This window comes from Thermobia domestica, chromosome 18 (genome assembly GCF_964235325.1).
Source record: "Thermobia domestica chromosome 18, izTheDome1.hap1.1, whole genome shotgun sequence".
NCBI classification, from domain to species: domain Eukaryota; kingdom Metazoa; phylum Arthropoda; class Insecta; order Zygentoma; family Lepismatidae; genus Thermobia; species Thermobia domestica.
In genome coordinates, this window is record NC_137471.1 from 44,889,968 (window position 1) to 44,909,322 (window position 19,355).

A 19,355-nucleotide genomic window follows, 5' to 3' on the forward strand; every position below is an offset into this window, starting at 1 on the left:
TACCTCTCGAATTGCTCACAGACAGGATAACAACAATAATTGTTGCCTAGTATAGTGTATGGCTACCTCGCACACCCAACACTGCCTTGTAACTGCGTAGCGTGGATTCAATAAGATTGTCGATGAGTTCTTGGGGATATTGTGCCACTTATCTAGAATAACGACCTCTGTGAAATGGTTGTTGGAGGTAATAGCCGAGCCGCAATTCGTCTGCCAAGCATATTCCAGACCTACTCAAGGAGATAGAGATCAGGCGAGTATGCTGACCACATCATCCGAACTATACCCTCAGCTTCCAGCATCTCCTCCACTAATGGAACTCTGTGAGGAAGAACATTGTCATCCACAAAACGAATAAGTCATCAATGGTACCAGCATAAGGCAGTACAAAAGATTGCAGGATGTCATCTCTATACCTGCGAGTCGTCAAAAAGCCATTTCAGATTATATAGAGATCAGTATGTTGGATAATAATAGTGGCAACACTGCTATTACTTCAAAGAAGTGCGTCTCAGTGCTACAAAAGTTCCGTAGATCGTAAGAAAATGTGAGACGAGGAAGTGTGGGAAGTGGTAACGATTGTGTATTAATCAGTCCAGAGCAGTAGTGAATAGGGAAGGAAATTGGAGGCGCCAACACATTTGTTCCGGAAAGACGACAACATGCGTGAACCAACATTGAAAGGCACATGGGTACAGTGCACAATGGGATTTTCATGGACTTCGTGAAACATGTGGCGATGCAAAGTTGCCGTATCGTACGGTGGCGCAACAGGTGAAAGTGTTTCGTGAAGACAGTTGCCGTTCAAAATCGCTTCCGTTCGAGACGACACTCAAAGGACAATAGCACAATTCAACTTTTTATCTTCCTGCTGCATGCGGATCACCAATAGGCTGAGCGTGAGTTAGCTGAGGAAATAGGCATTTGTCAGAAAACTACCGTACTGCACGACATTTTTGGATTTTGCAAAATTGCAGCACATTGGATATCGCACCAAATCACTGAGGTTGTGGAGAATTGCTGAACCGTAAATAGAAGGAGGGTTAAGATTTCCTTGAAAAGATTGTCACTATGAACGAAATCTGGATTCGGTCGTATGAACTACAGTGGAGTGGCAATCCAATGAATGGAAACGTCCTGGTTCATCTCACCCCAAAAAAGTGTCATGCACACGCCCTGCACACAATGTTGGTATCAAAGTGATGTTCATTATGGGTTATGATATCTATGGAGTCATCCTGAACCACGCCATACATCAAGGGTAGATAGATCAGGTGCAGGATAGACAACACCTTCGTTCTGCAGCCTGGAGAAAGCTACTGTACATCCGGACACGAACTCCTATCATCTTTCATGACAATGCACGGTGTCACAGGCTAATACCGTGATGGAGCTCAAGCGTCAGTGGCAGTAGGAGATTGTTACATTCGCCTTATTCATCTTATAGAGCCCGTGGGATTACGATCTTTTGAAAACTGAAGGAACCACTTCGCGGGAAGCACTACGGCATAAGAGAAACCATTATCCGTACCATATGGCGGTCCCTGGTGGACATCAACAAAGATGCCTTCCATAAGATAATAGAGATGGGAGGCGATTACATTGAAAGAATGTAACAGGTATTCTTCTGTGCATAAAGCCAGACACGAATTATAACAATGTTGCTATTACTTTTTATGTAGTTTACATGCAATCGTTAATAATTTGTATTTCATATAATATTAATAGACAAATACAGTTTGTTTTACAGTATTAGTCTCTTTTACTTTTGTTGTTTCATGCAAACTTTTACCGTACTGGTGGAGTAAAAGTGTTTTTTTTTTTTTTTTTGGTTAAATAACCGTTTACTGCAACTAACCTTAGAATTACTTACTTGAAACATACTAAAACTAAAAGAAGAACGTTTTATGATTAATTAGATGTAAATCTCAGACTTCTAGTTCACTTTACAACGGATATATTAGAATTCAAAACTAAGTGCATACTCTTGTTCCACTATAAAGCCCAAAAAGTGTGTTACAATTCCTGGTGGTAGCTCATGTGCTTCGGATCAAACGTTAAGTTGTAGAAGATTTTTGTCTCATATAGCTTTAGTACTGAAAGGGACGCAAGACTTAAAAATTCAACCAACCAACACAAATTTTTGTTGCTAATTAATTGCCTTCTTAATGAAGACAGCATCTCTTAATAGTTGCACATCCCTATTATATGTTCAAAAGGTTCCTTTTTGGACGTATCGAAATTCACAATCATTTGGAGTTCTGTTTTTATTAGTTCACAGTAGCTTCTGTTCCTAACATCAGTATATTCTGCTTTTATTAGTTCACAGTAGCTTCTGTTCCTGATATCAGTATATTCTGTTTTTATTAGTTCACAGTAGCTTCTGTTCTTGACATCAGTATATTCTGCTTTTATTAGTTCACAGTAGCTTCTGTTCCTGATATCAGTATATTCTGCTTTTGTTAGTTTGCAGTAGCTTCTGTTCTTGATATCAGTACATTCTGCTGTTATTAATTCACAGTAGCTTCTGTTCCTGGCATCACTAGATCACGATCGATCGAAACTGAGATATCATCGAGTCGATGTTGATGGACGATGATTAACATACAAAAACTATTCTTTAAACATAATATAAGACTGACATTTAAATAGTGTGTAAGAAACGAGTTTCTCTAATTACTCGTATGTGTGTGTTTTTACTCTAATTTATTTTCAGACGGCTAATACAAGTACCTACAGACTGGAAGAATGTGTTCTGGCAAGTGCATGGCCCCATGAACGCCCACACTTCTGGAAAACCATGGAAGATATTAAACGGGGACTTTGTAGCACAATTCAATAAAAAAGCTCTGCCAAAGCGAACGATACTGCGATGGCAACAGAAACTCTTCCTAACTGGATCCATTTTAGATAAGAAGAAGACAGTTAGACCATCAACACGACAAAAAACATGTGCAGCAGTGGTAGATTCTGTGATGAGATTTCTCAAAAAATCATTACGAAAAAGATCCTGTAGGGAACAGTTAAACAACATATCTCGAAACAGGATACCAGACAACTGAAGTTTTAAAGCAAGCTGTTAGGGAGGCGTTGAAGGAAGTCACACTGTCCATGCTGAGGAAATTTTCATACAGGACATGGCGATGGATCATATTGTGCCGCGATAATGATCGTGCTCATAATGATGTTCTGAATCACTGAATAAGCTGGCAAGACTTTCAGACTGTACTTGTATATATTTCTAGATACGTATGACAAGATATCTTCTAGATACGTCTAGACACTTGACGCAGTTAGTGCTTCTTGCAAGTAGAGTGATAAACATTTTCTGTCAGAAATGCCAAAAATCCTAAACCAAGGCCTATTAAAATGATAAGAACAGTACCCTCAATGTCAGTTAATGACAAAGGTCGAAATTCGTCTTCATTTTCATATTCCAATGACATCGTCCGCTGAACTGTCTCAATCGAATCCAAAATATCAGATTCCCATTTTACAATTAGACCAGAGTCTCTTAGAACCCTTAGCAACCTATTCAAATTGCCTATGAGAGGAGATCCTCTTGGCAAATCGAGTACCATGTAATTTGATATAGCCTTTTCTTTCATTAAATATAGTTGTTCCAATGTATCATCGTATAAATAGTAAATATTAGTTAAACGACCAGAATGGATTATATCAACTACTACTGCGATTTTACCCAGTTTCGCCAGGTTGTTAATTCTTTCCACATCTGTTATTAATAAATATCTTTTGCTTAGACCTTGTAAGAAGATATCAGAAGAATCTTCAAAATATTCGACCCATCCTGTGTCATGCGATGCCCACTTCAATCTAGAATTATAAAGATCTTCAGCTGTGTTTATGGGTGCTTCATAGATGGGAAGTGTTAAGAACGAAACAAGATTGCAGTTATATGCAGTAATTAACATCATTGAAATCATGTAGGACCAGAATAAAAAATGTCTGATAGAAGAGTACCCTGTTTGGGGAGTTCCAATTCCCACAATAATTCTAATAGAACTTAACAAAGAATATGAAAAGCTTAAATACGGATTTCTGGAATTGAAATCAGATGAATAGCGTTGCCCAGCTGAAATCACATACAGAATAAAAGAACACAAGAAAACAAATCCTAAAATTGCCAACCATACAATTCCTGAGAGAGGCAAAAATACTGACCACAAGTTTAGTTTTCGCTTTGGTTTTTTTACGAGGAAACCTAAATTTCCTTTCAAATATGGAATGCTGATATCAAAAGTGTTAGCTCCTGGTTCAGTTAAGTAGTCCGATGGTACGGATATTTGGAAATTGCTAGTTTTCAGTTTCCCCATAAAACTTGCTGATGTATCGTTATCTGTGTAATATCCCCAAATTATGTCCGGTTCCGTTTCATAAATATCCCACGTGATATTGCGTTTTCTAGCAAACTCTTCCAATATTCTATAATCACTGCCGTCATAAGAACTGCCAATCTTGGTTGTGAAAGGAGCATATGGATACAATAACATTTGTAGTGTTATATTATTCAAATGTTCAAGTATATCTTTCCCCAATTTGCTATCATTGACAAAGGAATTGTTTACCCAAGTTGAAATAATTTGCCAGGAACCTGGTACTAACTTATTTTTCAGAGTCGGACTTAAGATATGAAACTTATTGGACGTTTCAAGGGAAGAGTTGTCGACAGGAGTGACTATGAAAACATCTGGAAAGAACTGCATCCACTTCTTTTTCTTGATAAGTTTTATGTTGTTTGTATCTGTCTCACTTGTTACAACATATCTTCTTCTGTTTCTTTGAATTGATTGATCAGATATAATTTTGAGATTTTGGAACATTCTTGTTAGATTATGAGACTTAATAACAAACGTGTTGCATCCGAAATCCATAGTTTTTAAAGTTATCTTCTCGAAGGTTGAGTTTTTATCAAATTTCTCCAGTAATAAAATTGCAGGTACATAGTTGTTATTCCATTTTATTTGAATGTTGAAATCACTACATTTGTTATATTCCTCGCACAACACTACTACACATTTGTCTTCGTGGAAATATTGAATTATAAGACTTGATAGCATTTGTTGGAAATTGTCGGATGTATTTTCGAAGTCCAATGAGTTAACAAAACTTGATCTACGGAAAGTTAATAGGGCAAGTACTGCCAAAACAGTTTTCATGTTATTATCAGCTATCATTTTTTCTGTAAAGTAAAAAGATGTAAATAATTAATGTTATAAATATGCAAAAAAAAAGTCTATTGATACCTATAATAACTATAAAAACTAAAATAATGCTACTATAGTAAAAATGCATTACAAAGTAGGAATATTTTTTGGTGCGGTATAATTAAGAAATGGGTCTGTAGCTGCATTAGATACTATTCTTAAGATTGAGGGTTGAAGTTTTCATGGATATTGGAGATGATGGTCGGTAAAAGAAATTATACATTAAATTACGTACGAAGCTTTCTAGCATTAGTCCCGTTTCTTCAGGCCCGTAACCAGGGGGGATAGGACCGGCTCAGCCCGCTCTAAATTTTCTGCAGCCCCCCTAACTAAAATCATAATTCGAATTAATGGGGGATGTCGGGGAAATTCCCCTTTCGTAAAAATTTATGTTCGGCTCGTGTCACAGAAGTAACATAAAATCCCTGTCTGGGATACATTTTCGCCTTCTACATTTATAGTTACACTACATAAGCATCCCCCTCTCGTTCGGAAGTTTAATTTGAACACTGACTAAAATTGTATTTCTAAATGTACTTTAGAGTGCTAAATTAAAATTTACTTTTATTATCCTCATTTAATGTTACGTTATCACTTTATATGAATCTTGTAGCTGTCATAAAAAAAATCTTGAAACTCTATAATATTTCCCCATGTAAACAAAGTCTTGAAAGGGACATACAAAACTTTTTTCCATCTTCTTGCAAGGAGTTAAACCATGTGCAACTTTCTGAGTCGTCTTGCTTGTTACTTGCTATTGCCCTCTTGCTGACATAAAGAGAAAACCAGTTTCGCCGCTTCTGAAACAACGGAATCTTTTTTACACGGAATGGAAGCGCGCCAAAATACGTGTTTTTAATGAGTAGATTCACTATTTGTCCACTAGTGTGCAGTGCTGCATCGGTGGAAATTTTCCTGCTTTCAGAAAGTTGTAATGGGTAAAGAGTAAATAGAAAGATCTAGTTGCAAGATTTTTTTATGACAGCTACAAGATTCATGTAAAATGAAAACATCCTACTGATATCTTAGCGCTGGCGACGAATTTCTTTCCTGGGAACAGATACCTTTAATGAAGAAACGTTCCGAGTTCTGGAAGCATGTATACGCTCTGTATACTTAAGAATCCCGAAGACAACATCCCTGAAAGAATTGCGGGGGTGGTTTTTCACTAAAAAGCAAGTCGATGAATCATGCATGCCTCCAACACAAGATACTGTGTGTCCGACCACAAAAAAAGCACATTTTCAAACCCTAATATGACGTAAAGCACATATTGCGAATCCTGAACTGCTTACAGTGACTGACTGGGGTTAGGCTGTTAATCGGAAAGGGCAATGCAAGCCAATAATGTGTGCTATTCCTTGTGGACCTAAAGAGCTTCTCTCAGCGATGAACTTCAATCATGGTTATGAGATGTGTACCTCGAAGCGGACTACGCAGGTAGGGAATCTGTTACTAGGAAATAAATCCTCGTGAAGTAAGAAGGAACTTAGCACTGCCATAACTCGATTAAGGGAAAGCCTTTGTTATATGACTTCTTATCCAATTCTTTCGTGAACCAGTCTGTCCGTCTTTCGACCTATTGCCGATCGGTTGAACAGCGTAAAATCCATGTGACGTGAAGGAACGAAAATCAGGAAGTGTTTGTGTGTTTCCTTTGGCCCTCTTTTAACCAATTCTTGTTTTTTCTTAGTGCGTTCTGAATGCGATGTCATAGTGTAGTATAGTGTATATTAAAATATTAAGAAGATTGAAGTAAGAACAACAACTTCGGATTCTGGAAGTGTCTCTATGACCAACGTGTGGATTTGCACCAGAAGAAGAGTATCCTTTATTTTTCAGTAAATGCATATAATAAGAAAACACATGACTGGAGCATTTATTCCATGATAATTAATACATATTTCTAAAATACTTATGAACATCTACGGAATTAACATTAATATGAATCACATAATATAATAAATTGTAGGAATAGGTGTAATGATAATTAAAAAGTATTAATTGCCTCCATTGAGTGAAATATACTGTTTGTATACTGTGCTTTTCCTAACGTTTTATATAATGATTTTGAAAATAAACATTTATTTGTATTTCATGCCCTATTATAAATTTAGTTATTTGGCATAAATAAATAATACAAAAATGATTATTTTGTCAAATGAAATATTTTTTTACCTAGGAAGTCTTTTTTAAAAAATTAACCAAAACGGCTACATTTACGTAAAATGTGCTAATAATATAATGTGTAGAACATACTTAGACCTTTCTTTAAAAAAATTAAAATCGAATGATTGGGAGCGAAGTTATAAGGACTCATCATTTCCCCCACCCTCTCCCCTATCCCATTCACTGGTCTGACATGACCACCATCACTTTTCTCATTCCGTACCTTATAAGGAACAAAATGATACCATCCACAATACTCTGCCATTAAACTGCACACGAGATACCACTAGAAAACCCACTATTCGCTGTGAGTCATTGGCTTTGGGTCAATATGGGAAAGATTGAAAAGACAGCATCCCTCAGCAGGGGTCGCAACTTCTTCGCTCTAATAATCACACAGGTCGGTGTATGGATTTGTTATGTGTACATTAGGTATGGAGTGAGAGGGGGGATAGAAAGAGGAGAAACAGTGTGTCTCTAGAATACTTTGACGGTGTGTTCAAAGGGGATACTTATTGTTGTGGAATTTTGACTACGTTTTATGTCACGTGATAACGGAGTAAGAAAGTTCCCTTTTCTGAATTGTATTTACTCTTGTTGTGTTGTGAGTTCTACACTCCCCATCAAAAAAATAGCGAGAGCTAACGCCGTGCAGCTAGGCCACCCAATATACACCTTCTTATCCCGTAATCGTGTCTGGTAAAGAGATCCCCTCTCTCTCCTCCATTCTTTTCTCTCATACTAAAATTAGCTAACAACATGAGCGCAATTCTGATTTCAAACCACACATAAATTAGTTTCGATAAAATGAAATAACAAAACCGAGACAAAACAAGACTCATAAATTGATTTAGGGAGAAACTGAAACACACACAATGAAAAATTTAAACCAACCGATGTCTATTACACAGAGATTCAGAAATGAGGCAGAGAGAGAAGGTGAGAGAAGAAAAAAGGGAGAACAGATAAAATATGAAATTTTAAACGTAGTAAAAAAAAAAATACAAAACGATAATCATGCCTGTTGTTCTCTATGGTTGCGAATCATGGTCACTTACTCTGAGGGAAGAACATAGACTGAAAGTATTTGAGAACAAGATCCTGAGACGAATATTCGGACTTAAGAGGAACGGGAATGGGGAATGGCGGAAACTTCATAACGAGGAACTACATAAGTTATATGGTTTACCAAACATTGTTAGGGTCGTCAAGTCTAGGAGGCTTAGGTGGGTGGGTCATGTAGCTAGAATGGAAGAAAGTAGAAACGCTTTCAAAGTCTTGAATGGAAGACCAATCGGAAAACGACCATTAGGAAGACCTAGGCGCAGATGGGAGGGCAATATTAAGATGGATGTCGCAGAGATTGGAATACAAAGTAGAAACTGGATGCAGTTAGCTAAGGATAGAAGTCAGTGGAGAGCTTTTGTGAACGCGGCATTGAACCTCCGGGTTCCATAAGCCATAGAGTTAGTTAGTAAAAAAAAAAACTATCATTATGAAGTCCCGTTACCAGAAATCCAACAGTAATATAGAAATAACGCTTGATTTTATATATTTTTTCAGGACTATTCTAATATATAGAAGATGCTTAAATATTCATTAAGTCACTTTCAAAAAGAATAACATACTCAATTTCCAGTAAACTGTACATCTCAGAGACACATCTAAGATAAAGGCAAAAGTTTAACACATGCTTTGTTTCCGCGTGGTTCGATTGTGAATTCGGTAGTGTTCATTGGACATACTGATTCAAAATACATTCTAATAAACCCAGTAGGTAGCGTACACCATATCTTCCGTTCCAAACTACTAATGCAAAGTGAACAAAAAGGAAAAAAAGAAACAAAAAGAAAACGAAACAAAGGAAAAATTGAATGAGTGCTATTTTACTGCTAAATTATCAGAAATATTCTATATTAGAAGTCCAAACCATATCATAATAAAAAGTTACAAATATTCAAATGGAAAATTGGATGTTCCTCATAGATGTAGCATACCTTGCAGGTTTCAAATTTCAACGTGAATAAAATACATTGAATTATAGGATGGAAACAAATTTGTGTCGAACTAGTATAAATAAAGTTTTGTTTTCAAATAAAAAAGGTTACCATTTTCTAGTCTTTTCCGAAGATTTATCTGTTCCGAACATCCAGCATCACTTTCATCTCTTGCGGATATAACGTTGTAATTTGCACAGATAGAATGAACACGCTAGAGCTCAAACGGTTCATAGTGTCAGTCGGATGATGTTGGTTATCTTATGGACCACCACTGGGTCGAGGATTCAAACCCGTAGTGATCCGGTAATTCGACTGAGACTCGGTAACCCAGATGATAAAAACATATTTTACTTATTCCCTTGCGTTTAAACAGTATTTCTTTCAGACATGACCAGGACTGGAGATGTTATGCCCAGAGCACAAAAACTTGACGCTGAAGTCGCCAGTTAATTACATTTTCCAGACCCGATCTGTCGATCTCTTGCTTCGTTTTAACTTTAGAACACGCACACGCACATGAAGTGCGTGTGTGCGTGAGAGAGAGGGAGAAGTGAAAGATGCATAAACAGAATAGGGAAACGTCAAGAAGGATAGAGAGAGAGAGAGAGAGAGAGGGAGAGGGACGAATATAAATGTGAAACTTACTTATCATTACAGTGTATGATAAAGAACTTACACAATGTTTATTCGAATTCTCGCCAGTGATGCTTTGTAACTTCCCCAACAAAAGATGAATCTCTGTTTGCAGCCATTATTTTATACGAAAAAGTTATACTACCTGACGGGGAACCGTACCCAGATTTTCCGCTTGGAAGTCTGGTACTTTACCACTACACCACCGATTGCTTTACCCAAACTTTGTTCAACTAATGTTGTAATAATTCTTTCTGAGAACGATAACCCGAAAAGTGTTTACTGCAGATCAATGAAGTGTTTCGAATATCGTGGTAAATCCCTTCCCAACCATCATTCGTAAATCGTCTCTATCATGATAAAGGTGTTTCCTTCCACATTCTTAAGCATTGCACGTCTAATATAAGAAATCGATTCTTCACTGTCACTTTGTATAAAAATGCAACTTGGACGTGAACAGAATTTGAACCTATGCTGAACAGTTTTATTAATTGTAATCCATTACGTTACTGCTACACTATCACGCCACCTGAAACTAGAATCCAAATATTACTTACTTTAGCTTTGATCATTGGAACAATCAAGCTTCTTCCTGTAAGGTTATTTGCACCTAAGTGTTTTCATTTATTCGACGATCTAGAGAGAAATTAGTGCCCACTAATAAAGGAAACCACATTCAATCCAAGAAAAAATACAGAAATAAAAACATATTATGAATTAGTTTCGCAAGTTCTAAAGTACACGAATAATAATAATAATAATAATAATAATAATAATAATAATAATAATAATAATAATAATAATAATAATAATAATAATAATAATAATAATAATAATAACCTATATTATAAAATTGAAAGTGACTGTGACTTTTAGTCTCTTGAACCATCCGACCGAGCTCGATCAAATATTCAACCTTGATAATGTTCGGACCTGGGGAAAATACTCATTTTGATGGTGTTACTTAGGGGAGGGGGAAGATGGATAAATATAAAAAATAAAGAAAACTTAATAAGTCGAATCAAACGATCAATGTGGATGAATTTTTCAACATAAATTACGTTTGTGCATAGAATGCTTTTAATCATTTCACTTTGATGGAGGAATGTAGGGAAGGGGGAGGACGGGGAGATATACAAAAATCAATTTAAATAAACATAAAAGTGACTATGTTAATAAGTTAATAAATCTTGAACCACCGGACAGATCTGCATCAAATTGTCAGCAAGGATGAAGTTGAGCCTGGAGTGGTTTTCATCATATCACTTTGACGGGGTGTGGAGGGGAGGGGAAAGATATATAAAATAAATAAAACTTAATAACTCTTCAACCACGCAACCTATCTTGATCAAATTTTTAACATAGATGAGGTATGGGAATGATATGTTTTTTGTTATTTCACTTTGACGCTAGAACTTAGAGAAGGGGAATGGGCAAGGGAGATATATAAACATAAATCAAATTTAATAAGTTTTGAACGACCGTACCAATCTCGATAAAATTTTCAACCTAGATGAAGTTCGAACCCGAGAAGGTTTTCCTCATATCATTTTGATGTATAATTAAAGGAAGGGTGAAGGATAGCAACATTTAAAAGAAACGAAAAATGACCGATATTAGTATCGAATCTATAATTTTTGGAGTGTCTGAGATGAACAGTGATACATCTGATGCCGTTTAAATCCAAATTCAGCCCACAACATGGAGGAGGGGAGACATATAAAAATGATCAAAATAACCAATATCATTGTCAAATTCAACGTTTTCCGGGTGGCTGAGATGAACAATGACACTAAATATGCCGTGCTCTGCAACATGGGATGGGGAGGGGATATATAAAACTCATCGAAAATGACCAATATCAAAGAGCGCTTTAGTAATAGTAAAACGTGACTGAATAACGAAGGAGCATATTATTTTTTTCTCAATTTAGCCCAGCAAATCGGACAATTAATGCTAGTAATACAATAATAATAATAATAATAATAATAATAATAATAATAATAATAATAATAATAATAATAATAATAATAATAGAATTATTATTATTATTATTATTATTATTATTATTATTATTATTATTATTATTATTATTATTATTATTATTATTATTATTATTACTCGTGTACTTTTGAACTTGCGAAACTAATTCATAATATGTTTTTATTTCTGTATTTTTTCTTGGATTGAATGTGGTTTCCTTTATTAGTGGGCACTAATTTCTCTCTAGATCGTCGAATAAATGAAAACACTTAGGTGCAAATAACCTTACAGGAAGAAGCTTGATTGTTCCAATGATCAAAGCTAAAGTAAGTAATATTTGGATTCTAGTTTCAGGTGGCGTGATAGTGTAGCAGTAACGTAATGGATTACAATTAATAAAACTGTTCAGCATAGGTTCAAATTCTGTTCACGTCCAAGTTGCATTTTTTACAAAGTGACAGTGAAGAATCGATTTCTTATATTAGACGTGCAATGCTTAAGAATGTGGAAGGAAACACCTTTATCATGATAGAGACGATTTACGAATGATGGTTGGGAAGGGATTTACCACGATATTCGAAACACTTCATTGATCTGCAGTAAACACTTTTCGGGTTATTGTTCTCAGAAAGAATTATTACAACATTTGTTGAACAAAGTTTGGGTAAAGCAATCGGTGGTGTAGTGGTAAAGTACCAGACTTCCAAGCGGAAAATCTGGGTACGGTTCCCCGTCAGGTAGTATAACTTTTTCGCATAAAATAATGGCTCCAAACAGAGATTCATCTTTTGTTGGAGAAGTAACAAAGCATCACTGGCGAGAATTCGAATAAACATTGTGTGCGTTCTTTATCATACACTGTAATGATAAGTAAGTTTCACATTTATATTCGTCCCTCTCCCTCTCTCTCTCTCTGTCCTTCTTGACGTTTTCCTATTCTGTTTTTGCATCTTTTACTTCTCCCTCTCTCTCACGCACACACGCACTTCATGTGCGTGTGCGTGCTCTAAAGTTAAAACGGAGCAAGAGATCGACAGATCGGGTCTGGAAAATGTAATTAACTGGCGACTTCAGCGTCAAGTTTTTTGTGCTCTGGGCATAACATCTCCAGTCCTGGTCATGTCTGAAAGAAATACTGTTTAAACGCAAGGGAATAAGTAAAATATGTTTTTATCATCTGGGTTACCGAGTCTCAGTCGAATTACCGGGTCACTACGGGTTTGAATCCTCGACCCAGTGGTGGTCCATAAGATAACCAACATCATCCGACTGACACTATGAACCGTTTGAGCTGTAGCGTGTTCATTCTATCCGTGCAAATTACAATGTTATATCCACAAGAAATGAAAGTGATGCTGGATGTTCGAAACAGATAAATCTTCGGAAAAGACTAAAAAATGGTAACCTTTTTTATTTGAAAATAAAATTTTATTTATACTAGTTCGACACAAATTTGTTTCCATCCTATAATTCAATGTGATTTATTCACATTGAAATTTGAAACCTGCAAGGTCTGCTACATCTATAAGAAACATCCAATTTTCCATTTGAACATTTGTAACTTTTCATTAAGATACGGTTTGCACTTTTAATATAGGATATTTCTGATAAAAAAAAATTAGCAGTAAAATAGCACTCATTCAATTTTATCTTTCTTTCTTTTCTTTTCGTTTTTTTTTTAAGTTCACTTTGCATTAGTAGTCTGGAATGGAAGATATGATCTACGCTACCTACTGGGTTTATTAGAATGTAGTTTCCATTAGTACGTCCAATGAACACTACCGAATTTACAACCGAACCACGCGGAAACAAAGCATGTGTTAAACTTTTTTGACATTTTCTTAGATGTGTCTGTGAAATCTACAGTTCTACTGGAAATTGAGTATGTTATTCTTTTTGAAAGTGACTTAGTGAATGTTTCAAGCATCCTCTATATATTCGAATAGTCCTGAAAAAATATATAAAAACAAACGCTATTTCTATATTACTGTTGGATTTCTGGTAACTGAACTTTATAATGTTAGGTTGTTTTCTTACTAAATTTAAAATTCCACATTTTTATCCGTTCTCCGTTTCCTTTTTCTTCTTCTCTCGCCTTATCTCTCTTTCACACTCTGCCTCATTTCTGAACCTCTGTGTAATAGACATACATTGGTTTCAATTTTTCATTGTGTGTGTTTCAGTTTCTGTCTAAATTAACTTATGAATCTTGTTTCGTCTCGGTTTTGTTATTTCATTTTATCAATACTAATACATGTGTAGTTTGAAATTAGAATTGCGTTGATGTTGTTATCTAATTTTAGTATGGGAGAGAAGAAAGGAGGAGAGAGGGGGTCTCTTTACCAGACATGATTATGGGATGAGGTGTATATTGGGTGGCCTAGCTGCACGGCGTTAGCTGTCGCAATTTTTTTGATGCGGAGTGTACAAGTAGTATTGAGCATCGGTAATTCCGTACAACGTAAAATAAATCGATTCATAAAATAAATCGACTGTGCTCATAAAATTAAAATCGAAATAACATTTTCACGACATTTACAAAAACTTAATGCATGTGACAGCAAGCTTGATTTCGTGGGAGGATGCTTATACGTTGAATAATTGTTTTTCAATATAATGTTTAGCCTCCTTAGGTATACGGCATATCAAGGATTGAGCGATATAACATTATACAAAAGTAAATAACCCATATTCACAAGTGAAAGTGATTATGAACAGTTATTTCAAATAACTTGGAGTTTGATGCCATTATTTTGTATTTCTAATATACATGGGTCAAAAGTATTCACACAAATTGAGTTTACACAGATGCCATAGACAATTGAGTCATTTTCAGTTTTTACTCAAATTATTCTAAAACATTAAGAGATTTTATTATAATCATTATTATTTTAATTTTTTCTTTCTTTTTGGACAATATTGCTAAACATATCATTATCATCATCATAGCTATTCTGGAGTTCCCATTATTGGCAGGTCACTTGCTGCAACTGAGAAGCTTCGATGTACGTGCTCCTCAGCTAGTCTCTTCGTCTTGATGTAGCAATTTTCTGTTTTAATACCTTCCTTCAACTACAATCTCCTTCGCTCCCTTCCTCTCTTTCCTTCCACCACACTCTCTAGAACGTCTTTCATAATACAGTTCCTCCTCATCCAATATCTCAACCAGTTCCTCTTCCTCCTCTTAACAATATCTAAAATCTTTTTTCCCCCTACTGCTACTGATTCTAACACATTCTCATTCGTTTTCCGTTCAACCCAGCTAATTCTGTTGCTTTTCTCCATGCCCACATTTTGAAAGCCTGCAATTTTTTCATCGTTTTTGCGTAATGTCCGTGTTTCTGCCCCATAGAGTACATATTGGAATCAGTAAAACAAAATCTCAATATTTAATTGAAAGTTTGTTCAACACAAAGATTAGCTAATTGTGGTTGAAAAGAAAAAAAGTCTGACGCCTTTAGATCATAAAAAATAATTTTGCAATTCATGGTATTTCAATAATCTGTGCCTCTTGATTTTCTTTCATGCGTCTCAGGGGTAGCCTTTCCAGTTTGGGACTTAGTGGAGTGTTGGATCTGTTAAAAAATATGAAAAGATTACGAAACGTTGTGATTTACTTTATAAGTAGTGAAGTGAGGGCACTCATTAAAAAAATATAGGTCATCGCCTATGTTGTACACTATCATCATATTTACACGAAGGTAAACTACATTCAGGAACATGCATTGTATTTCCGTTACTATTAACGCATTGTAGAATTTATTATCCCTTATATCCAGCGTAAAATTTACGTATGTAAAGCGTAAGATTTCTTAAAAGCATGACTTACAAGACTCTTGCAAGCAAGACCAAGACCAAGACTGGGTGTGTAAGATCAAGACCAAGATCAAGGGTTCCAGTGCAAGACCAAGACTGGATGTGCAAGTCCAAGACCAAGTCTGGATGTGCAAGACCAAAACCAAGACCACCCAGGTCTTGGTCTTGGTCTTGCATTTGCTCATCACTACTTGGGAACACATCTAACTTTAAAAAACGGATGAGTGGCAGAAGCAAGGATAGCATCACTTACTGATGACTCCAAGGTTAAATATTCATGGAATATTTTGTCCTTGCCCTTTAACAATGTCTTCACTAGCGGATTGCAGTTCTTTAATGAACGGAGTTACAATTTTTCCAAAACTTTCTTCATGTGAATAAGTTCTGGGATGAGCTCGCCATAAAAGATCAATATAATTGGATGCATCGCCTCCACGAGCCCACTGTATCCGAGCATGACCGAAAACCGGTTACTGAACAGCAAGCAATCTACAATGATGCCGCCACCTAATGTTTATAACTGTTGGTTTATAGTATACTGAGTGGAGGTTCGTAAACTGCGTAATATTTTATTGCCAAGATCAAACCTATTTTGTATTTTGCATATTATGCAAAATAACAAAATACGCTACACAACCTATTTCAAATATAAAATACAAAACAGTTTTTGAAAAGGTGTTCAAATATAAAATACAAAATGAAAGTTTTGTTTTCACTGCAATCGCTACTGAAACCAGTGTTGCTTAGGGTGCAAGAAGTCTTGAATTCATTATAGAGGTAGGAAGACTCATTTCTTGTTTCCACTCCACATCTTGCCTAATACAGCGCATATCACTTTCTATCCAACGTGGTAACGTCTCGTCAGTCCTTGGCACTTTACCTCCCAGAAAGGAACTGGATGAGGTGTTTATACTCTGATAAGAATAGTTTTATATATATTAATCCATGGACAATAGTTTTTCTTTGACCTTATAATTATATATTTAAATTGTAATTTATATGAATGCAGTGTAATTATGTCATTTCGCTTAATAACCTTATTATTGTAAGTTTTATTTAGACCTATTGTAATAGCTTGTTACTAAATGGTATTTTGTATTTTAAATAGGTATTTGAAATACATTAATTTGAAATAGGTCCCAGCACTGCTTCGGGATACTTCAATTATCACTTTCTACACTGTTTTCACATAAAACTTTACTTCATCATATCTTCCTTATGCAGTACTACGTAGTAAACAGCATACTCTTCATTTCGTATTTCTACCATATTATACATGTAAGAGGTAAGATCCCAGTATATTTTGATTACCTATACTATCCTATTGTGAAATCAAGTAACATATTTATTCCGTATATTTTACAAATTTATGCTCCCATAAACATCGATAACACCTTTCTATTATGCTATTACTGTTATTATTTATTTTATTATTACATTTCGTTTATACTAACATAACAACAACCGAACCTAAACTTTAAAACTGGATGTAAGTCGATGATTAACTGTGTATGAGTTTATTTTAATACGTACCACAAGTTTGTAGTTATCATGAGTTTGTATCTACTGCTGGATTTCATTTCTGGTTACTACTTTAAAAATATTAACTTTGGTTTTAGATCTAAATATGTTCCATTTGTACACAAGTGATTCCATACTGTAATTTTTAAAAATGGCACTAAAGCAAGCTGAACACATTCACGTGATTAAAGCAAAAATTCTCATTTTACCAAATAACGTGTGTGTGTGTGTGTGTGTGTTGTTAGTTTGCGATACTATCACTAGCGTTGTTAGTCTGCGTTCTGGACAATAGTTTCAAGAATCGATACATTACATTGTTTCTCAATATATAAAATAGGCTAGAAAAATCCAGGTAAATTATTCAGGAGTTTGTCACGTATTCAATTGATTGTTCATATTCACGTAAAGCACTATTGTTCAGATTATTCAAGCTTGGATTGCTTAGAAACAAATAAATATTTTACTCACCTACTTCCTCATTCATGATTTGGGAGTACAGAAGTTACCGTAAGGATAGTATTGAAATGAGAATGCATAGGACAATGCTCGAAATGACCAATATCAGTTTCGAATTCATAGTTTTTCGGGGTCGCTGAGGTGAACAATTATATTTCCGATGACGTGCCCCGCAACATGGGGAGGTGAAAGGGATATATAAAAATGACCAATATCAAAGAGCGCTTTAGTAATAGTAAAAAGTGATTGACTAACGGAACATATTACTATTTTTTTCTTAATTTAACCCAGCGAAGCGAATAATTGATGCTAGTATTTTATAAATATACAGCGCGTTTGAAAATGATTTGAACGATAAGCAATCGTTATGTAAGCATTAGCTCTAGGAATCTCAAGTTATTTTAGATAGCAGGTCATCCAAAGGGGAAGCTCCTCGAATCCAGTAAGTAATTGATTTAAAAGTAAATCAATTATTTTAAATTTTAGTCCATAAGTGTAGATATATTCTTGTACAGTAAACACATAAGACTTATTTCATTTTATCTACAGGAAGCCACACTATTCTTTGTTGATGTCGAGCTGACAAGAAAATGTATAACAATAGACACATCTACGCCCAATAGTACACTTGCAGAATTTATAATTCTCCCTTTGGTTTAAACATATCTGCTAGGAATAGTAAATCTACTATTAGCAACACTACTTCTGTTTGTATTTGTATTTATTTCTTTTGTATGAACTTACAAGTACGAGGAATGACCTCAAGTAAGTGTAACATGCGTCATATACAAAAAAAAAAAAAAAAAAAAAAAAAAATACATGAGTAAAATAAAGTAATATTACCTTGTCATGATATTTACGTACTCCTCAATCGTATAACATGAATTTTCTAATAGAAATAATTTTAACTTTTGTCTGAACCTTTTCATATTTTCTTCATACTTTATATCAATAGGCAACATGTTGTATAACTAAACACCACCATAACTTACACTTTTTTGATACATTGCTGACCGGTGATTACACAAATGAAAATCATTCTTATTTCGCGTATGATGATTATGTTGTTACGAATGCCGATGAGTGTTCTTTCAAATACAAAAAGAGACGATACAAATATAAACTATCCAGAGGAAGTATATTGACCTCCTTAAACAAATGTCTACAAGAAAAATTCGGCTTCTTATCACAAAGTATTCTTATGGCTTTCTTCTGAATTTTGAAAACATTAAATCTCTGACTTGAATTTCCCCAAAACATGATACCATATTGCAAGATAGAGTTAAAACACGAATGGTACAAGGTTTTAGCTAATTTTAAATTTACCTTCTTTCTAATAATCCTTAGTGCGTAACATATTCTATTTAATTTATTAATAACTGACTCTATATGAAATTCTCATGTCAGGTTATGATCTGTAGTAAGACCTAAAAACGAACAGTGTGTTGTATAGTTAATTTTATTTTGGTTCAGATATAGGTTAGGGTATATTGGTTTACTGCACTTGTTATGAAAATTTATAGCAATGGATTTTTCAACATTAACAAAAAGA

At 35.1% G+C, this 19,355-nt stretch overlaps 1 protein-coding gene and 1 long non-coding RNA gene across 2 annotated transcripts; both read right to left on the minus strand.

The window, feature by feature from the left end:
• Positions 1 to 3,293: 3,293 nt before the first annotated feature.
• Positions 3,294 to 4,892, minus strand: LOC145675084 (glutamate receptor ionotropic, delta-1-like). Its single transcript, XM_081745454.1, has one exon. It carries the CDS (start codon positions 4,890 to 4,892, stop codon positions 3,294 to 3,296), a length of 1,599 nt encoding a protein of 532 aa, XP_081601580.1.
• Positions 4,893 to 4,962: 70 nt separating this feature from the next.
• Positions 4,963 to 17,544, minus strand: LOC145675721 (uncharacterized). The gene is made up of 2 exons (XR_014129198.1): positions 17,360 to 17,544; positions 4,963 to 5,200 (listed from the first exon to the last, which is right to left on the minus strand). It is a non-coding gene; the product is annotated as an uncharacterized LOC145675721 (long non-coding RNA).
• Positions 17,545 to 19,355: the final 1,811 nt, after the last annotated feature.